Source organism: Notamacropus eugenii, chromosome 1 (genome assembly GCF_028372415.1).
Source record: "Notamacropus eugenii isolate mMacEug1 chromosome 1, mMacEug1.pri_v2, whole genome shotgun sequence".
Classification (NCBI taxonomy): Eukaryota; Metazoa; Chordata; class Mammalia; order Diprotodontia; family Macropodidae; genus Notamacropus; species Notamacropus eugenii.
In genome coordinates, this window is record NC_092872.1 from 23946563 (window position 1) to 23967035 (window position 20473).

Consider the following 20473-nt stretch of genomic DNA (forward strand, 5'->3'; position numbering starts at 1 on the left):
AGTTCTTGAAGGAAGATAAGGTATCTTTAGAATAAAGTGTTGAGGACAGGTAACATGAATACTGTATTAGGGGACTCGAGAGACCATTTTGGAGTTTTACTTTGAGCTTTGGAAAGTAATGAGTAATGATGATGGCTAGATTGGCAGTTTGGGATCAGAGGGTGGAGGGCTTTGAATACCAGGCTAAACACCTTGGACTTTATCCTGGGAGCTACTCACAGCTTCTGAGTGAGGGAGAGACATGCGTAGCTAGGGGAGAGGGTGGGGAGCTCAGTATATACTATGACATATGACTACAAGATAGGGGATCAGCATTTTATTTGCTTTTACACGTTAGAACTTTTTTAGCCAAATGAGTGTCACTCTTCAGTAACAGCTTTGAACGTGGAGGAAACATGTTTATCCCAGCGATGTTGCCATGGCTTAATATATTTTTTGAGTTCTTTCTTTGGATTTGCCTTCAAAGCCAGTTTATTCCCAAAGGTCTCACTACTTTTTGAATCCCAATTAGCATGGAACTCTGAACCTTTTTGCCAAACTGGTTTGTTACATTAAGGGGATTAAAAAATATGATTCATACTCTAGGGGCAGTTTTGAAATTGTTCTGGGAATGTTGTGAGCAGTTGCATCATTGAAATTGGGGCACATCCCCTGAGACCCTTGTGTTCCAGTGGATGGGTGAGTTCTGGTGCCTTTGTGTAAAAAAAGAAAATCAACCTCGTGGACTGCACACCACACTGTGCTTTGGATAGAATGTTAATGGTGAAAATGATTCAATGATGAGACAATTTCTGTTTAATGGAATTGCATCCATGAGATGTGTGATCATCAATTATATGTGTGTATGTATACATACATATCTTATGCTAATAAATGCTTAGTCAGTGTGGTTAGCAAATTGAAATACTCCATGAAGATGTCTCAATTATTTTGTAAGGGAATTTTGGTGAAATGAAAATAGTACTGAGTTTGAGTTATGAGACTGAGGTTTTGCTTTTTTGGTTTGCTGCTCTTATTACCTATACAACTTTTAGAGCTACTCCCACCTCACCTCTACCTGGAGCATACATCACAGTTTTTGAATTCTGGGTCTCAGTTGCCTCATTTGTGAAATGAATCCAATCTTCCTGAAGCAGGGACTGTATATTATTTCTTAAAGTTCCCTTCAAATTCTGTGAGTCTATTTATCATAATTAAGAGCACTCTCAGGACTGCCCCTTTTCCACAACCTCCCATGTTAGTTATATGGACTAATTCGGTTGCTTATTTCACATTTTTGATTCCAAGGTTGTTGTGTCCAGAGTTGGACACAGACATGTAAATCCTTTGACTTACAGGGTTATGGCAGCTCTTCTATTGCTACTGACTCAGACCACAGATTACTTCTACCTTGATCTCAAACCCCTTCCTATTCTGTTCTCTCCTTTTTTTTGACATGTACAGACAATATACTTTGCATTCTCTTTCTTCAAGGAGAAAACTACCAAAGGCAGGTGGACAGGATAATGCCTAGGGGAGATTTCAGTCCATTGGGCCATTTCTGCACTTGGATAGGTCTCATTTTCCTAAAGCTACCTGTGCTATAATCTCTTGAAGTGATTTTCAATACAGCTCACATTTCCCTGTGCGTGTTATGTGTTGTCATTTTAGGTCACAAAATTGAACCTTTTACAATAGTGGCTCACGTTTTCAAGTCACTTTAAAGTTTACAAAATGTCTTGTCTTTATAGTTGATCCTATAAGTATGATCCTCATTTTATAGGCTAGGAATTAAACAGAATATCAGGGGCCAGATCCAATATCATTCATGTTGACTTGTGGTGCCTATGGAAGAGAATCAGAGACCCTGGATTCAAATCCTGCGTCTTTCCTTATTACTGTGTGACCTTTGGCAAATCATCTGGCCACTCTTGACCTGCTCATTTTCTGCTCTCTAAAATGTGAGAGTTGAGTTGAACTGGATGGCCCCTGGGTTCCCTTTCAACTCTAGCCCTAAGATTCTAGGATAAGATAATCTCTAGAGTCTCTTTCAGCCTTAAATCTCTCTTTATATCCTGCTGCTTCTAGAAAGCACTGTCCAGCTTGATATGTAGTTTACTCTCCCAGAGGTGTGGTTGTCTGATTTCTAAGCATCTACTATCAGTTCCTCTCTACCTAAGTCCAGTGTTTCCATTTGTTTATTTTTTGCCTTTCTTTGTATCCTAGTCACTTAGCACAGAGCCTGGCATATAGCAGAGACTTATTAACAGCTTGTTGACTTGACTAGTAATGCTATAAATGCTACTGACCAAAGAAAGGGACCTCTCTGTGAGTCATGTTATATGAAGGGGTGGAGGGGGGAAGGCTTTCACTCCACAGAACATTGAACCAGTTAGACTTCATAAATAACGAGTCTGACAACAGAATTTAAATAAATAAGCTGCATTATCTGTACAAAAAATATAAATACAGGCTTGTGTTTTTCAGGGAGGAGTCACATCCTTCCACAGCATTTCGCAACCCTTCTCTTCTTATTGCAATGCTGCCAAGTCACAATTCACAGGACAAACATTTGAAAGTACATTCATTCCATGCAAGAGAACTCAGGGTTTTCCATTCCAAATTGTGGCTCTCTGGGGGTTTCTGCAAAGCATAGTCCCAGGTGCAAAAACCCTATAGGTGATTGCATTGGGAAGGTTTCACTCATTATGAAATGTACAGTTTCCCACTGTTTTCCATTAGCTACTGAACTAGAAACAATCACTCCATTATTATTAAAGGGAACTGCCCTTTATTCCATGCAAAACTACCATGTCATAAATTAAGCCCATCTCATTGCCCCATCATCCCATGTGTAAGAGTTTATCATGTATTCTGTACACAGTGAATGAATGTATTCCCAAGTTAGATGTCAAGTGCCATTTAAAATAGAAAAACATACAATATCACCACCGATTTGACAGGAACACAATTTCAGGAAGATCATTAAAAGTACCCCCCCACCCCACCCCGATAGTTTTATCTGGACAACATCATGTACAATTATTAATATTGCACTTTTTATACAAGAAATCCTAATAAATATACACAAAAAGATATACAGACATAGAAGACATTCTCTTTTTATTTTAAATAAAACTTACACTGATTCTAAGTAACATGATTTCTGGGAGCCCAATTCTGGAGGAAGAGGAAGAATGGAGAGAGACACATATTCTGACCATTCCCTCATTACTTCCTGGGGGAAGGATACGGCAGAGGAACGTTGCTGTTGACCTTGATGTCGACTTCCCCAAATGAATTTTAAGGCTGAAGACAGAGCCATGGCACTGGTGGCAGCACTCCCAGAGTTGAGTGGTGGCTTATTCTTGTGTGGGCAGAGGGGCAGTGCTGTGGCTCACTCTAGAAGCACTACCTCTCCCCAGTCATAATCATGTTATGTATGGCATTGGTGCCCAGATTCTGCCATAACAAGGGAAACAGGAAGTTGTTCCAAAAATCAGAGTCTCCCAAATAAAGTCTTTATGTGCCTTTGAAGCATCATGGCGATTAGTGTTGGGGAACTCCTGGTTGGTTGAATGAAGCTTTCTAATACACAATAACACAGGGGGTTACAAACTTGTTTGACTGCCAGAGCTACAAAGGCAGAAAGGCCTCACAAGAACCAGGTCCTTCCATTGCCCTAAGACACACCTACTTGTAAGGCACTAAGGGAGAAGGATGAAGGTTTCCAGCCCCTGCTATACCACTCTTGGCTCCTACAGTGCCATTGGCCAGTCAATAGAAAGCATCTGCCACTACATGTCACTCATTCATCCTAGAAAATAATGGCTGCAGTGGGGAATGTCCCTTCCCCAAAAGCCTCCCTCATTCCCTGTGGAAGGAGTAGGCATTTACCAAACAGAAAGCAGTATGCCAGCTCTGAGGGCTGACTTAAGGGAGCACAAGCTCATCAGCTGAAGGGACACATGGCATTTTTGAGTCTAGCATAACTGGTTCTTATGAGACAGTGTTGTCCAAAGAAAAGTATGGGCTGGATTGGAATCAGAGATTGTGGGTTCAGATCCAAGCCCTATTCTTATTGACTGTGTGACCTTGGGTAAGTCACTTAATGTCTTTGGGCCTTGAGTTTGTCATCTGTGAAACAGGTAGGAGTAGATAACCTCTTATGTCCCTTTAGATTCTAAGTCAATGACAACCTCTGATGTGGTACCAGACTATACCTCCAGTTCCCATTTCCCTGTCTCTTTCCCCATCCCTTTTATTTTATAGATAATACTATACCTCATAATTCTTAGTGCTTCTTCCACCATCCCCTTCACTATCTCTCAATTCATTCCTTTTATATTCCACTCTCTTATGACCTTATTTCCTACTTTCTCCCTCAAAGAAGGAGAAAGGTTGGGTTCTAGACTAATTCCCATTCCAGCTCAAACTTCACTCTTCTTGGTTCCCTCCAGTCATCCTCACTGTGACAAAGCACATGTGGTAGGCAGATGAGACAAACTGAGACAGTCCTGTGTTTTACACATGCACGCGCGCAAGCACACACATACACACACACACACATACACACACACTTACTTGCACTCTTCTAAAACAAAACAAACACCCTGTTAGTTGTCCAAAGTTTGTGTAAATACATACAAATCTACCCCCTCCACTTTTTTCCCCCCAATTTTCTTCCCCCTGTCTGTTGAGCCAACTAGGCATGGCAGAGGCTTAGCCTCCTGGGGCCCAGGGCATTGGTGGTGGCCTTGGGGGACTTTACCTTCTCCTAGCTTCTCTGTGTTATCATGGGGGAAGCCCCCCCTTAAGCAGCTTGCTTTTTCTGGGCCTGGCTCAGCCTAGAACCTTTTTCTTCCTTTCCTTTTATAATTCTAGCTATTCCTGCCTTTATCGCATTCTGTCTTCCAGAGGTGTGGAAGGGAAAGCTTGTCGAAGCCCTTATAGTCAAGGAGGAGGTCAGTCAGATGAGGGTGCATGTGGGGGTGGGGTGGGGAGGGAGAAGGAAGAAAGGGGAAAATAAATAAATAAAATGAAGAAAGCTTGAGTTCTGTCCCACTTGGTTGCACGAGTCCTTTGTGTGTGGCCAGAGCTCCCCATCTTCAGGCTTTACCGCAAGTCCCACAGCAGCGAGATTTGAACTGGGTGAGCTGGCAGAGTTTCAGCTGTTTCACCTTCTCGCAGTACCTGGTGGTGTCTCTGCACTCCACTGGGAAAGGGGGAGAGGGGATGGGGAGAGGGGACAGAAAGGAAATGGTGAAATAAAGGCAAATCGACAAACGCTATTCTGTGTAGGCCAGGAGGGCTGGGGGTCTGGGGTGCGGTTAATGGGGCCTGACTGGGCCAGAGGAATGTAGATGTAAATATATCTTTGCGGAACTGATGAATCTGGGCCCAGAATAGGCAGGTTTCTCTTCCAGGCTGCTAGATCCCCTCCTCCCATCTGATGCACCACCCATTCTCCCCTCGAAGTAGAGGAGGTGGGAACCTTGGCTTCCTTCTCCATTTCTCTCCTTCCCTGGCACTGTCTAGTATAGCCTGTGTGAAGCACATGCTTGCCTGCAACTACTCTTAAGGTATTTATCCTCTCTCACTCTTTACAGTGTAAGGGATGAAGAAGGGGGCACTACAGAAAAAGAAGTTCACTATCAGCCATAAAACAAAGGCCTGAAAAGGCAAATGAGATAAAGAAGGTTGTGCCCTCACTATGCTTGTGATAGGAGAATGCATGTTTTAAGCATGTCTCATGAGGAATATAGAAGCAACCGGAATGTACTGAAGAACCACTCTAAGCCTCTCCTTTTCAGCTGAGATGGCATCTTTCAGATGTCACCTTTGATACTGAGAAGTATTAGACTTGAAGTCAGAAGGACCTGGGTTCATATCCCACTTCTGACCCTGTGTGACCCTGGGCAAGTCACAACCTTTCTGGGTCTCAGTTTTCTCATCTCTGAAATGAGGTGGGGCTGGCCTCAATGACCCCGAAGGTCCCTTCAGTTCTAGATGTATGATCCTATGACCCTACAGACCTAACTCCTTTGGGTCTCTTCCACATAAAATTTCTCATAGCACTTTACCTCAATCATATTCTTCCTTATGTTACTGAATTGTGTGAAACCAGTCTCGCTCTCCCCAACATCTTCCCCTCTCCTCTCCTCTAGGCTGTAATCTCCTTGAGGGCAGGGTCTGTCTCATTACTCTTCTTTGTACAATCACTGCCAAACAGAGTGCTGGTGCAGAATAAAGACTTAACTGAATTCCAAATGGATTTAAACTGGACTAATTGTGCTTTACTTTGAGGTAGCATCTGATGGTAGATTAATGCTACTACAAGGTCCCCTTATTAAGCACTGGTACAACTTGTCAGGTAGTTGTCTTTTACCATTGAGGACCTGTTGTCTGGATGCTATACTACTAGGAATACTACAGATCCCGAGTGGCTGTGTTGGTCATGTTAGGGTGCCCAGTGAATGGCTCTGCACACAGGTACTTAGGACATATTTGCTGATGTCATCAACAGAAAACTTTACAGAACAGGAAAAAGACCACATTGATCATTAACTCCGTTAAGGTGAACAGTTTGCTTTGTAACTTGTCATTGTTTTAAGAGCTTCTTTGCCATCTGAACAGAACAACCAACTCAAGGTCATTTAAAAAAAATAACTATTCTCTGCACCCCTTACTTGTCTGTTTCACCATAGGAATATTTTCTTGTTGACATGACAGAAGAACTGAATGCCTCAATTCATTTTCTATTTCCTCCTTTTTGTCCTAGGGTTTCTCTATTTTTTTCCTTAAGAAAAATGGAAGGATTTGAAAAGGGTAAAAAAAAAACCAAATCCTCACCTAATTTGAACATTCCACTATTGGGGATTGTGGGGTAGGGAGAGTTTGGACTCGGGAGACAGGAACATGCTCTAATAGAGTAGGAACGTCAGAAGCAGAAGAAATGGGTTGAAATCCAGGCTCTAGCCCTTACTAGTTAAGTGGCCTCAGGCAAGTTCCTTCACTTTTCTGGGCCTCAGTTTCCTCATCTGTAAAAAAGAGGGGAGGTCCATTTCAGTCCTCAGCTCCTGCGAGTCTATAAAAAGGGTGTCAAATGGCAAAATGCATGTGTGTTGGCTCCTTGAAGAGTTCTGGTTACTGCATGGCCAAGAGGGAAGGAAACCAGATAACAGGGATGTTTGTTGTTTCATGGCGAGACCCTGCAGTGGTGGTTTTCCAAGTGGACTTCATGGTTTTCTTCTTCCTTGTTTATAATGCTTATTTTAACTGGCAAGGCCTTGCTGCTGCCTGCTGCCCACACATGAGCTGGATGCTGAGTGTGTTTAGGTTCCCACTGGTGGTTCTCCCCAGAGGAGCCTAACCTCTCCCTTTCTCCAGATGAGGGCTGGAACCCCCAGGTCACACCCATCATGCTTGACCAATAGAGCAGTAAATTAATTTTGTGGCACATGGGCACTCTACGTGTATATGCACATACACTTGTACACTCATGTGTACAGATACATAAACACACACGGAAAAGGTTCCTTTTGAGGACATTGGTCTACACAGCCTGGGGATTGTAATCCTTAAGAAAGCCTGTTCCATAGCACTAACCAGGGGGTCCGGGCCCTTGGGGCTGCCCTCTGGACCCGCAGCCCTGCGGGAATACTGCAGAGGATTCTTTTGGGTTGGAACGTACTGTTTTCGCAAGGGGCGATATTGCAGCGCTGCCAGTTGGCGGGGCGAGGTCTCCAGGAGCACAGGTGTTCTGGTACAGGTTTGTTGGTTCGGATGTGCACGCATTCCACTCGGCGTGACTGGAAACCGTAGTTACCGCATGTCGCTGTACACAGTGTCCACAGGCTGACCCTCCAGTGCACACCACAGGCTTCTGCCCAGCAATTCTGAGTGCTCACAGGTCTAAGAAGAAATGCACGGGAGGTTACCAGTCTTCTCAGGGAGCAGGAGGCAGTGTCAGGATCTCTACCCTAACAGCAACTCACCTTTTCCCTCAGCTTTAAATGTTCCTCCCTATATTCTCTGCAAGGGAGCTAGTAGAGGTACTCTCTTCATTCCCAGATGGGAACATTGAGGCACAGGGAAGTTAAAATAACTTACCCACAGTCACACGACTATTAACAGTCTCCTGACTCCAAATAAGTGCTCTCTTCACTATATCCATGACCAGAGTACAGTGGCTTCACTGGAAATCATCACTTACTGTTCTGGGACTTGTCCTCTATATGCCTACTGAGCTAGGATGACCACAGGGAATGAAAGGAGAAGCCAACTTAGCTCCACCCACACAGAGAGCGCCTCACTGGATTGGCAGTCAAGAAACCTGGATTTTAATTTTAACTTTTTACTTGTAATGACTTAATTAATGGCCATGTTAATTTGTGGCCTTGGTGCAGTCACTGTCCGATTCTGAGTTTCCTCATCTGTGAAATGGGGGCAATGGATTTGATGACCTCCAAGGTCCCATCCAGCTGTATAGCCCTATGGTCCTGTGACTATACCACCTACTACTTATTGTATTTATTCAGATATGTGCATCTGATTAGAGGCTGGTGGTGGCACAGTGGACAGAGTGCTGAGTCTGGAGTTAGGAAGACCTGAGTTCAAATATGACTTCAGATACATATTCACTGTGTGATCCTGGGCAAGTCACTTAACCTCTTCTTGCCTTATTTTCCTTAACTGTAAAATGGAGATAACTCTTCCCTCTCAGGGTTGTTGTGAGGATCAAATGAAACATGCTTGGCACATGGCCTGGTGTGCAGTAGGTGCTATATAAATGTTTATTCCCTTCCCCCTGGATGCTTCATCATGGCAAAAGAGTAACTCTGGGTTCTTTAAGGATAGGCTGGCAAAGTACATTCTCTGCTAGTCTGGAAAGGGCTTAAATACTGTCATAGTGATAGAGAATAAGGCTGCAATCTGAAGATCAGAGCGGTTGGCCGTAAGGGGATGAATTCTCTGGACACAGCAGTCCTTAAAGACCATCTGTTAAGTTAGAGAAGTTTCTGCTCAGTGTCAGTTGAGGGCATAGCCATGCTAACAGAACTGGAGATCTTTGAACTAGTGAGGCAGCAGGAGGCTGGGTGGGTCTGCTTTATATATGACTCTCCTTCAGTCTTGCTGTCTTGGGATCTCAAGAAAGCAGAACCAATGTTTGTCTGGATGAAACAGAGAGAGGGACTTTGGATGAGAAGAAGGATGTTGACGCAAGTAACCCAGGGAGCACATGGCCTTCTGCTTTGCAATGGACAGGCGGTTAAATGTACCTTCCAACTGAGCCTGCCTCCCAGGAAGATTGCTGAGGGAGGTGGGATGAATGTTTTCTTCTACGGAAATTACTTTGATGTGGACCAAATGGGCTGCCTGTACTGAGAAAATCTCTCTTATGTGACTCAGGGTTAGAGGAGGGTCCTAAGCCACTGTCAACCCTCCCCCATCCTCTCTGCTCTGGGAATGTTAAAGAACAGGGTTGTCATGGTTTTCTTGGCCTGGGCTGGTCATTTGATGGGTGGGGTGGCAGAGAGAGATCTTATTGAGGCCCTTTTGGGATTCAGTGGGTAGTGGTCTTTGCCCAAGTTTACTCATTTGGCAGCTGGTGTTCTTGCATTATCACCCCAGTCCTCAGTCCCTGCTGCATCCCCTTCCCTGTCAAAGTCCTGAAACTTTGGAAAGGGAGTATAAGTGGTAGAGTGAAGGGGATGAAATCCTGTCCTTAGAAACCGGAGGACAGGAAGGGTAGTGAATTTTGCTTAGAAAGCCCTTAAGTTCCCATTCCTGTGGGGAAAGGGTGCAGGGGTGTTCTTACCTTGGGAGGGCACTGCATTGCTCCAGAGGTAAGGAGATTCCATCCCTCGTCTGACAGAAGACCTGTCTGTGCTGCACGGCCAGGCGGGGCCCGATGCATGGCCCATTACACTGTGGACCAGGGAGAAGAAAGGCATTGTGTGAAAGGGACAGAGGAACGGAGCCTCTTCTCTTCTGGGAGGGTGTGCTTGGTGGGGGATAGTAGGTATGAGGAGGAGACCCGGATCCTGCAAATGAGCTTCAGTGAATTCACAAAGACTTCGAGGCATGGGCCGTGGGAATCTTGTCTGGTTGCTAGCTTCATCCAAAATCAAATCGTCTCAAAGACATGAGGGGGAGTAGGAGTGAAAGAATCACTGGATGCTTAGGACTGTTTTCCTTACAGCTTGAATGCACTATATTCTATTCTCAAGTGGTTACTGGTAACCAATGAGGAGCCAGACCAAGAATCTTAGCTGTTTCTCTTCCACATGGATCATTTGAAAGTGTATCTTGCGATAAAGTTTGAGAAACATAAATGGAACACTGGGGGTGGAGGGCATTGAAAACAATGTGGCCTCCACTGAGCTGCTGCTTTTCAAAACCAATGAATGTTTGCAAAATTAAGAAACCAGACCTTGTTATTTCCCCAACTTGCCCTTGGTTTCATAGCGTCCAGGTTAAAAACTGGGCAAAAAAATGAAGTAATGCACGTTCCCAAGGCTTGCCAAAATGGGGAAAACACCTTTCTGTGGTGATCATGGGGCAGATGTGAAACCTGGGGCATGAAGGGAATATGGAGTGTGGTAACACTTGGGAAAATGCCAGTGATGGGGAAAGCCAGCCAGCCCTTTGGCACTGACTTGGCCTTACTCTCTTACTGACGAATAACATTAAGGAAAACTCTCTGGGAGCTGAAAGGGACAATCTAGGATTGACTCAGCTTACAATAAATGCCACTATTATAACAGTCTCTGGAAGACACAAAGCTCATCAGGCTATCTCCAGTCCTATTCAGAACAGCAAAAAGACTAACAACTGCTTTCTGATCATAATAGTGGGATGTAGCTTTATACTTAGCTTCTTAAGGCAGGGATTCACTTCTGGGCCCTTAAAGGTCCTTTTTTTTTGGCTGTGATGTTCATAAAACCACAGGGAGTTATTTAGGAGTTAGGTGAGAAATATCAGCCATAAAGGGCATTGGTCCAAGCCAGGTTTTTGAAGGTTGAGGAAATATTTTTAATTTCCCAAGGGAAATACCAGCATTATTTCTCCTAACCTTATTGAAGTAAAGGAGATGGAGAAACAGAAATGTGCATGTGACTGTTCCAAAGGCATTTTCATAGAAATGTGGGTGGGAATGTTTGGGTAGGGACACACTCTTCTACCTCAGTGCCTTCCTTCTCATCCTTCCCCTTCCCCCTATCTTGTTAAATTTCTAACCATCCCTTAAAATGGAAGAAACCCAAAGACCACTTCCTTGTCAATATAATTATCCCCACCCACACTTGGACTTGAATATAGCATTTTGTGTTGAGATTTTTCTAAGGCACTTCTATAATGCTGTTACAAATCTTTGTTTTAGTGACTCTCCCCTCTGCTAGGCTGGTAGTTCCATAAGGGAGGACCATCTCTTAGTTTTCTTTATTATCCTACCACTGTATTAAGACCAAAGAAAACGCTCAATAAATGTTTGCTGTCTGAATAATTGAATCTTGAAAGAAAATTCCAGGCAAAAAAAAAAAGATAGGTTCGTGAGATCAAATAATTGATTATAATCCATGATAAAAGGGGACAAAAATTATATGAAGAAGGGCCTGGGTAGGTTCTTTGCTCATTTTTCCACTCTGTTGGGAAAGGATCATTTATCTTGCTGAACATAAATCTGATGTCCTATCTGGTGACCCTGATGACATAATGTAGAAACCAGAGCTAGTGATCTATTCCTAATTGGAATCCATCTCACTGCCTGATTAGGCAAGAGGATCCTTATTGAGATTGGAGAGAGACATAAAAAATGGGTTTTTCCAGGTAGGAGAATGTCCACTATGGATGATGTTTATGCAAAGGAAAGGAGTGAGGGGGAAAGGAAGCTAAGAAGGGGACATATCCATCTAGGCAGTACAGTGATTTGGCATCAAGTAGCCCTGTCCATACCCGAAACCCTTAACTGAATGTGGTGCCGTGGAACACAGCATGACCATGCCTTTCTACCCAGAACATTAGATCTTTTCTAGCAGAGAATCACAGAGTGTTACCTTGAAAGTGGATGTTTTCCAAAGAATATATCCAAGAATTTCAATGCCTTTATTTCCGGTCAGCTCATGATAAATGGGTCCCAATTTTGCCAAAGGCACCAATAACTTTGTAGTAATGTTTTCTCAGCTACTTAAAAGTGAATTAAAATAATGCCAACTATAGTGAGCATCCCAGTTGGCAAGAAACGGAAGGACTAGTTTGTGGCTGAATTCTGCTGGGAGAAGCAGTTTTGCTTTGCCTATAGCTTTCATTTTAAAGTTAGAAAACTGCAATAATTCCCCCTCACCTCCAAACTTGGAAAATGGGAACAGTCCTGCACATGAAGAAGAAGTCTTAAGAGGTATTATCACTTTGGGACTAAAATATTCCATTTTGTTTGCACCATTCAAGAACTGATAATTAAGTCTTGAGTTGGAATGAAGGGTGGCATGGAGAGAGGGAAAACGGTGCTTCTAAACTGCACCATCCGCCATGAAAGAGAGTAGTAAGAGGACCTGGACGTTACTGTGAACTCTTCTCACTATTTCTAGTAATGCTGTCTTGGCATTCTCCTGACCCAACTAGTACATTTATTCCAGTTACTTGAGATGTATAGAATAGACCTTCAAAGTCTGTAGAATAGCACACTGACTTTGGAGGACGAGATTTCAGATCACCCAAGTGGCTCAGCATCTGCTGATTTCTGCTACTTTCCAAGGTTGCTGAACTTAGGGATGACTTGAAGGAGACCATGTCTTAACCTTGAAGAGAGCTAAAAATTCTTCCTCCTGCAGAAAACCTTTCTTGGTGCCCTCATTCACTCTGCTTTCTTAAGCTGTCATATTGATACTTACCTTTTCCATCTGGTGTCTGATAGAATATAAGCTCCTTGAGGGTAAGGGCTTCTTTTCATTTTGTATTTGCTTCTCTAGCACCACGCCCAGTTCCTTGCATATAGTAAACCCTTAATAAATGCCTGTTGGATTGCATCAGAAACATCTCTAACTTTGAGTGATTCTTATCCTGGAAACTGGAAGTGAGACTGGGAGAATTTCATTATTACAGCTGCTTTTTGGTTAGCTCACTAGAAAACTTAGGCTTTTTTGGGGAGGATGACAAATAGATTTCTTGATTGAGTTCTCACTTACTTGTGAATCTAGAAAAAATGAAAGAAAAAAGTACAGTCCCTCCCGGGAGTGATGAATGGCAGAATCTAGCTGAGACAGGAAAATAGACTCTAAAGGATCTATCAGTGCTTAAAGTAGTTTTTTTCCATTTGTTAATTTTCATCCTTGGAAATATTATGAAGCTAAAAGGTACTCTGAAAAAATGCCATCCTTCAGTGTAATTCAAAACTTGTTTGGCAGCTCTTGAATGGTCCAAATAAAATGAAAGATTTTAGCTCCAAATTCATGATAACTCTTCAGGCTGCTACTTCATGCACAAGACTATTCCCAATTTCCAGGCTTTTGGGGGAAAAGTATTTCAGCTACTTGCTGCACAGCCTTGGGAATGGGAATCACATTCCAAATGAAAGTTTTCCTTGCAAACTTCTTTTCCTGCACTTATATTTGGATTATTTTATTCTTATGTATGTGAAGTAGGGCTAGACTTGGAATGGGGCTTGAAATTATATATTAAAGGTACTCAGATTGTGATACATACTGGACAGGATTCATCTTCTCTAACGTTGTCTAGCAGACAGTGAAGAAAAGGCCCTATGAGAGTTAAGCATGACAGGGTAGGTACCTCTAGTAGACTTTAGGTGTTGCAGGAAAATGTAAAAATCTAAAGGAATGATAAGGCAGAGAATAGCAGGGTATTAGGAAAGACATGATGGGAAGAGGAGAGGAGAGTTAAAATAGAGCATGAAATAATAAAATCTTGGGAGAAGGATATAGCATTAGGAATGAGGAAGGGGACTTGAAACAGGATGAAAGAGAGATGGAAAAAAGAAGAATATTCTATAGAAGTAGGGGAGGCTGCCATTGTGGGAACTTATGTAAGCAACTATAAGCAAACTGACAAATTTACCTTCAAAATAAAAATAAAAGGTGTCTAGTTCCTTACCTGGCCCCAACTAGAGAAGGCCCATTCAACACAGAGCTGCTGGTTACATGCTTGGGTGTCCACAGGTCGTTTGGCCAGTTGGGAACACATATCATTGGACATAGGTACTGAGACTCCAGTGGCTTTCAGCTTCTGACATGTAACTCGACGAGTCTGGACCCCTCCCCCACAGCTTCGGGTGCAGGATGACCAAGAAGTTACCATCCACCTGTTAGAAGGGGGGAAAAGGATTAGGTAAGCCATAAGGACTTGGATTGCATCATGGGTTGCCATAAAGAGCTTCCTAGATGTCCAAAGTTTACCTTTCTCTATGTAGATATTAATTTGTGGTAATCTGGGCACATAAATGACCTATTTCATAACCAATACCATGGATCTATTTTGTGCACAATACAGACAGTATGGAATCAATAGGAACAATTCTCTTTAATTGTTTAGACAAGGGACCCAAAAGGAAGATTTTGAAAGATACCCAGAAAACCAAGTGTCAGCTCATGTAAAGACTGGATGGTGCTACTTGGAAGTTGTCTCTCATCTTGGTAGTCATCATGCTCCAGAGACTCTCAAGACTATTAGAAGGGGAAAGAAGGTTTGAATTGGGTCTAGTTAACTTCTACCTATGCTGAGAAAGGATCATCCAGTCTTTGCTTAAAGCCTTTAAGTGAGGTAGAACCCGGCAATATCTGAGGCAAGTCCTTCTCTTTGGGGTTGTTGTAATCTTTAAGAGAGAATCAGCATGGCAGAGAGAATAGAGAGTCAGCTCTAGGGGCAAAAAGACTTGTCTCTAATCTAGACCAGCTGTGTAGACCATGGGTAAACTTTCAGTGGCCCAGGCAACTCTCCAAGTCCATGTTAAAGATCCAATCTCTTTTAACAGAGAATTTCATATTAGGAGTTGCACATATAAATAAAAATCTCAGAATACTGTCCCATGCCCCCCAAATGTTTGGAAGTTTTCCCTTACATTAAGCCTAAATTTGTCTCAGTAATTTCTACCCTCTGCACTTAGTTCTGCCTCCTGTGGCCACATGGAACAAGTTGCCTTCTTCTCTTTTGTCATGACAGCCCAGTGCTTGACACATAGTAAATGCTTGACTGGACTTCAAATTCTTATAGATGGCTGTCATGCTCCCAACCCCTTATTTTGCTCTTTTGCAGTATAAACATCCCTTGTTCCTTCAATTAGGCTTTCTCGTGTAGCATAAATTCAATGCCCTTTCCCATCTTCTGTTGCTCTCCTCTTAACACTCTCAATCAATAAATATTTATAAAGTTCCTACTATGTATCAGACACTATGCTAAGCACTGGGAATCTAAAAAAAAAAAGCCAAAGATAGTTCCTGCCCTCAAGGAGCTTATAAACAAATGGGGGAGATAATAACCAAGCAAATAAATACAAAGAAGCCAAACTCAGGATACACAGGAAATAACAGAGGGAAGGCACTAGAATTGAGTTGGGGAAAGGCTTCCTGTAGAAGACAGGAATTGTAGTTGGGACCTGAAGGAAGCCAGAGAAGGCAGTAGGTAGAGATGAGGAGAGAGAGCCAGAGAAAATGCCCAGGGTCAAGAAGAGATGTAGTGCCCCAAAGTATGTATCACCTTGGTCATAACCAGGGCAGAGTATGATAAGACTACCACCTCCTTAGTCCTAGATACCACTTCTCTCAGTGCTGTGGAGGATGATAATAGCTTTCCTGGCCACTATCTCACATTGTCGATTCATATTGAGCTTTCAGTAGTATAAAATTGTTTTCCAATGGAGCCATTTCTTAGCTGTCTTTTTCATGTTGTACTTGCAAAATTCATTTTTTTGAATTGTTTTCCAAGGAGCCATTTCTTAGCTGTCTTTTTCATGTTGTACTTGCAAAATTCATTTTTTTGAACTCTCTACTACATTTCATCACCTTTGATTTTGCCCAGTGCTCTAACCTATCAAGATATTTGTGAATCCTAACTTATTTAAGGAATTATCCATCCTTCAAAGCTTTGTGCCCTCTGAAACTTTACTAAGAATATCCTCCCTCTACACTTTTATCAAGTCACTTGGCAAAAATGCTAAAGGACATAGCAAAACATAGATTCCCTGGGCACTCCATTGCAGACTGCCTTCTACACTGATATGGAATCATTAATTACTACTACCTGTGAAGTCCAAACAATTAACCAATTCAGAATCCACTTAATCATACTACTACCTAGGTGGCATTCCTTAATTTTTATCTATGAAAATAGCATGAGAGACTCACATGTTTCACTAGAATCTAGGAGAATGATATTTATGGCTTTTCACTGACATCAGTGGAATAATCTTTTCAAAAAAGGAAATAAAGACAGTCCACTGTGATCTGTTCATTATGAATATGCTGCTTGTGACCACCATTTTCTTTGTCTAGATGTTCATTAGCTATTCTTTCAATACATCAGTTTTGAATTTTGCCAAGAATTGAAATCAGGCTCTTTGGCCTATAGCTTGCAGACTCTAGTCTTCCTTTTTCTGAAAATTGGGACAGTTGCCTATTTCTCATCTTGCTCTACTTCTCTCATTCACCCAAAGCTTTCAAAACTCACATCCAGTGGGTCAGTGAACACATCTGTCAGGTCTTTCAGTACTTAAGAATGAAATCCATCTGGGCTTCGTTACTTGAACTTGTCAAGGGTGGCTAGTTGCTCACCGATTATCTCCTTATCTTGGATATCAATCCCCATTAGTCATTTTTGCTCTGTCCTTTTTGTTCCAAAGATCTTTTTGGCATTGAAGACAGAAGTAGAAGCTTCAGTGAAACCCACTGCTTCTACTTTTGCCTTCAGGGGCCAAGCTGACCCAGTCTGATTATTGTTCTAGGAGACAACTCTTTAAATATTTGCAGATAGCTTTCAAGCTCCCCACAAGTCAACCTCTCCAATTTCTTGGTGGGGTCTTCTTTTGGTCTGGCTTCCAATTCCCTTACCATCCTGGTCTCTTTTCTCTTGATGTGCTTGCTTCAGCTTTCACAGTCTTTCCTAAAATGTGGCATTGCAATCTTGACACATTGCAACAGATGTGGTGTCAGTGTGAGAAAAGCAATAGAAACATAGACAAAAGTTGCTCATTACTTCTTAGTTATTTCATTCAGAAAAACAAAGGTGGCTTTAAATGTCTTGAGAAAAAGTAATTTGATATTGTTGAGGGAGAATGTCTGCTTTAGGCTTTTACAAGGAACACCTTTATTATCTCTAAGGGACAAAAAGAAAGAAACCTGCTTCCTCTGTCTAACCATGAATCCACATGTGTTGGTGAGAAAGAATGACGAGGGAGAGCCTTTTATTAACTGTGGGCCATTACTGTGTTTTCTGCATAAAAATTGTAGAGATTAACATTGCTAAATATAACAAGTAAATAATCTGAAGAATGATTAAAGGTAAAAGAATTGGTGATATTCCCTTCCTGGAAAATCGGGATTTTGGAAGAGGATACCTGGGGGAATGTGTAACAAAGTGGTTATTCATTTTGTTAGGGAATCTAGGCTGTGGTAACTTTGAATACTGCAGTTGCCTTGGGGAGAAGATTCCTCTGCATGTAGTCCCAACCAACAACCCAGCTCAGCAGAAATGCCCACATCTATGATTACTTTGGGAAGCAAGCAGGAGGTACTTTTTAACACTCCTTAGGGGCACTGAAACTCAAGCAGACCTATCCGTTATTATTTCATTTACAGGAGTAAATTAGGTTGATTGACTCCAACCATCACCAAATCAAATTAAAAAGTCCCTGGCAAAGAAAAGATCTCTTCTTCATTTCACACAGCTTGGCAGGGCAGAATTTGCAGCTTCTTATGTCCCTGGTGAATCTCAGGTCTGTGTTTCAATCCACTTTGATTTCCAAATATCCATTTCAGCAGTTTCTTAGGAGCTGGGGTGGGGGTGGTACGGGCTGTGTTACAGTTCAGGAAGGGTATAAAAGGACATTAATCATTCCCGTGGAAACGTTCCCGTCAGCAAGTCAAACTGCTGATATTAATGAGTGTGTTTCATATTTCATTGAATCTCTCCTGGTTTCAACTGTTTCTTATGACTCAGCTGGCAAAAGACAAAACAGTTGCCTAAGAGGTGAATGTCTTATGGAAAGGTAATAAAATGGCATTGTAGCAGTCTGTCTAGCCCTACTACAGCTGGGTACTAACCCACCACATTCAACCAGTATAGCCCCTGGATAACTGAACCCATTCCATCCCTCATTGACCAGCATCCTAAAATCAGGGGATTGATTCTTTCTCTTGAGGCATAGAGAGGAGGTAAAAAAACCCCTAAGCCTAATTGCGCTCTGATTCTATCAGGTCCCTCTGCACCAATCTTGGTGTTGAAGGATAAAGATTGGGTAAAATTATGATAGGGTTCTAATGACTATGAAGTTGTATAGTATGCTGCCAGTGACCCTTGGAAGAACCCAAAACCTAGGACACAGAAATCTTTGGAACTGTTAAGAATGATGGGGGATGGAGATTTGCTTCAAATTTAACTTGGTGCAGTGTCAAGAGTATGTCCTGAAGAAATAAATGGATACACATCTCTTAACTGAACTGGTCTATTGATTGGTAAAGTTATTAAGAGAAGAAAAAGATGTAAGGCTCCTCATGCTTTCCAAGTACCATAGCTGAGAGTCTCTTGTGAATTAGGCAGCTTCCTCAGAAGAAAGCTTGCTATGGTGGAAAGTACACTTAATTTAGTCCTAGGAGACCTGAGTTTGAATCATGTCTCTCTGTGACTAGTCTCTTTCCCTCACTGGGCCTTAACTTCACCATCAATAATAAAATGGAAAGGCTGAACTAGCTAATCTCAAAGGTCTTTTGGAGTTCTAAGTACTGTGAACCTATGACATGAAGCTCTAGCCCTGGGTCCAAGTGACATAGGTTAGATCAAGTCCAACAAAGATACTCTGTTTGACAGACTCACCTGGACGGGCAGTCTCTTCGGTTGCAGGCTACAGGTTGCACAGTCGGTTTAGCCTTTCCCGCACAGTATGAAGGGTTGACCTCAGTGTTATTCAGCACACACTTCAGCTGGAGCTGTTGAACTCCTTTGTTTCCGCATGAGGCTGAACATCCCACCAGTTTGTCCACAGCCCACCAGTATTCTTCAGCAGCCACAAGGTAAAATTGGAAAATAACCCTGGGGTTACTTATAGCACTCTCTCTTCTAGTAGATGTAACTATTAAACTCCTTCCCATTACTCCTAGTTTGGTTTTATAGGTCATACTTACACTAGAACTTTCCTTTAGTATTCTCTCTCCACCCCAAAATATTCCTTATTTCTTCAGATGAAGATGTTTTAAATTTATAATAATATCTTAGAGGACAAAGGGATCTGAAGTCCCAGAACCTAGGTTTGGCTATGGCATTTGCTACCTTTGTGAGTAGTGCAAGTCACTTTACTGGTACATGCCTCATTTTCCTTATCTGTAAAATAAAGTGGTTGGATATTATAACAAATGATCTCTCAGACCCTTTGTATCTTTAAATCCCATGGATTTTGTAAATCACAAACTTGATAAATAGCTGAAAAGCTTAAGAAATTCTACGTTTATATTGTATGAGATCAGTCAAGCAATAAGCTCTTACTAGGCATGTACCATATACCAAACACTATGATAAGTTCTGGGGATGTGAAATGAGATGTAGAGAATTAGAGTTTGTTTTACTTTCTTATGTTGAATATATGTGTGTAGGTGGGGGCAGGAGAATATTTAAGAATACTTGTGGGCTTGTAAACTTTTAGTGCTTCATTTGCAAGACGATGCCGTACAAACAGTGCAGATCCCCACTAGCTGCTGAGGTGTAGCAGAGTAGGAGGGCTGGCCAGCAGGGAAACTGATCTCTATTTTTCTGTCTATGAAGCCATGTTATTGTGGGGTGAGTAGGCGGGAGCCAGGGGGCTTAAGGGAAAAAAAGTTTTATGGGCTTGGAAATTTTTTTTTTAAATTTTCCAAGGCTACCTTTCCATATTGTCATCCAACTGTTCCTTGCCTTCAGAACTTTGCATTTTGGAAACAACGTGCAATGGAATTTTTCTTTGAAGTGTTCCACACAGGCCTATGGAGAAACCCAGATATGCCAAGCTAGAAGTTTCTAATGGGTTTTTATAGAAAGGCCCAATCGGAGTTTGTCCCACTGTTTTGGAAACTACAGTTGTTAGCTGCAGGAGAATGCACGGGGATGTCTGATGGCAGGGTATCCTTAGGGAGGTGATGCTCAATCCAAGCACATGCTTCAAATTCTTATACTTGTTCTAGATGGAAGCTTCCAGACAGGGCCCACGTCATCTGTCAGCCAAACAAGCACACAAGACCAGCATTTCCCTAATGGTTCTTTTGTATTATCCTTACTAGAAATGAACACAGAGGGAATATATTGC

The 20473-nt window shown here is 42.2% G+C and overlaps 1 protein-coding gene across 6 annotated transcripts in view; it reads right to left on the reverse strand.

The window, feature by feature from the left end:
* Positions 1-2405: 2405 nt before the first annotated feature.
* The window catches only part of ADAMTSL1 (ADAMTS like 1), a 1091970-nt gene continuing 1073902 nt past the window's right edge, over positions 2406-20473 (reverse strand). For 3 of the 6 annotated variants that reach the window (XM_072655697.1, XM_072655679.1, XM_072655712.1), the window contains 6 exons: positions 19015-19195; positions 14086-14293; positions 9800-9909; positions 7673-7893; positions 6965-7019; positions 2406-5194 (listed from right to left, as the gene is read on the reverse strand). In XM_072655697.1, the coding sequence (XP_072511798.1) occupies positions 5095-5194; positions 6965-7019; positions 7673-7893; positions 9800-9909; positions 14086-14293; positions 19015-19195 (875 nt within the window). In that variant the 3' untranslated portion in view covers positions 2406-5094. The remainder of the gene's footprint in view (positions 5195-6964; positions 7020-7672; positions 7894-9799; positions 9910-14085; positions 14294-19014; positions 19196-20473) is intronic. The other 3 variants (XM_072655705.1, XM_072655687.1, XM_072655722.1) reach the window with 2 other exon arrangements.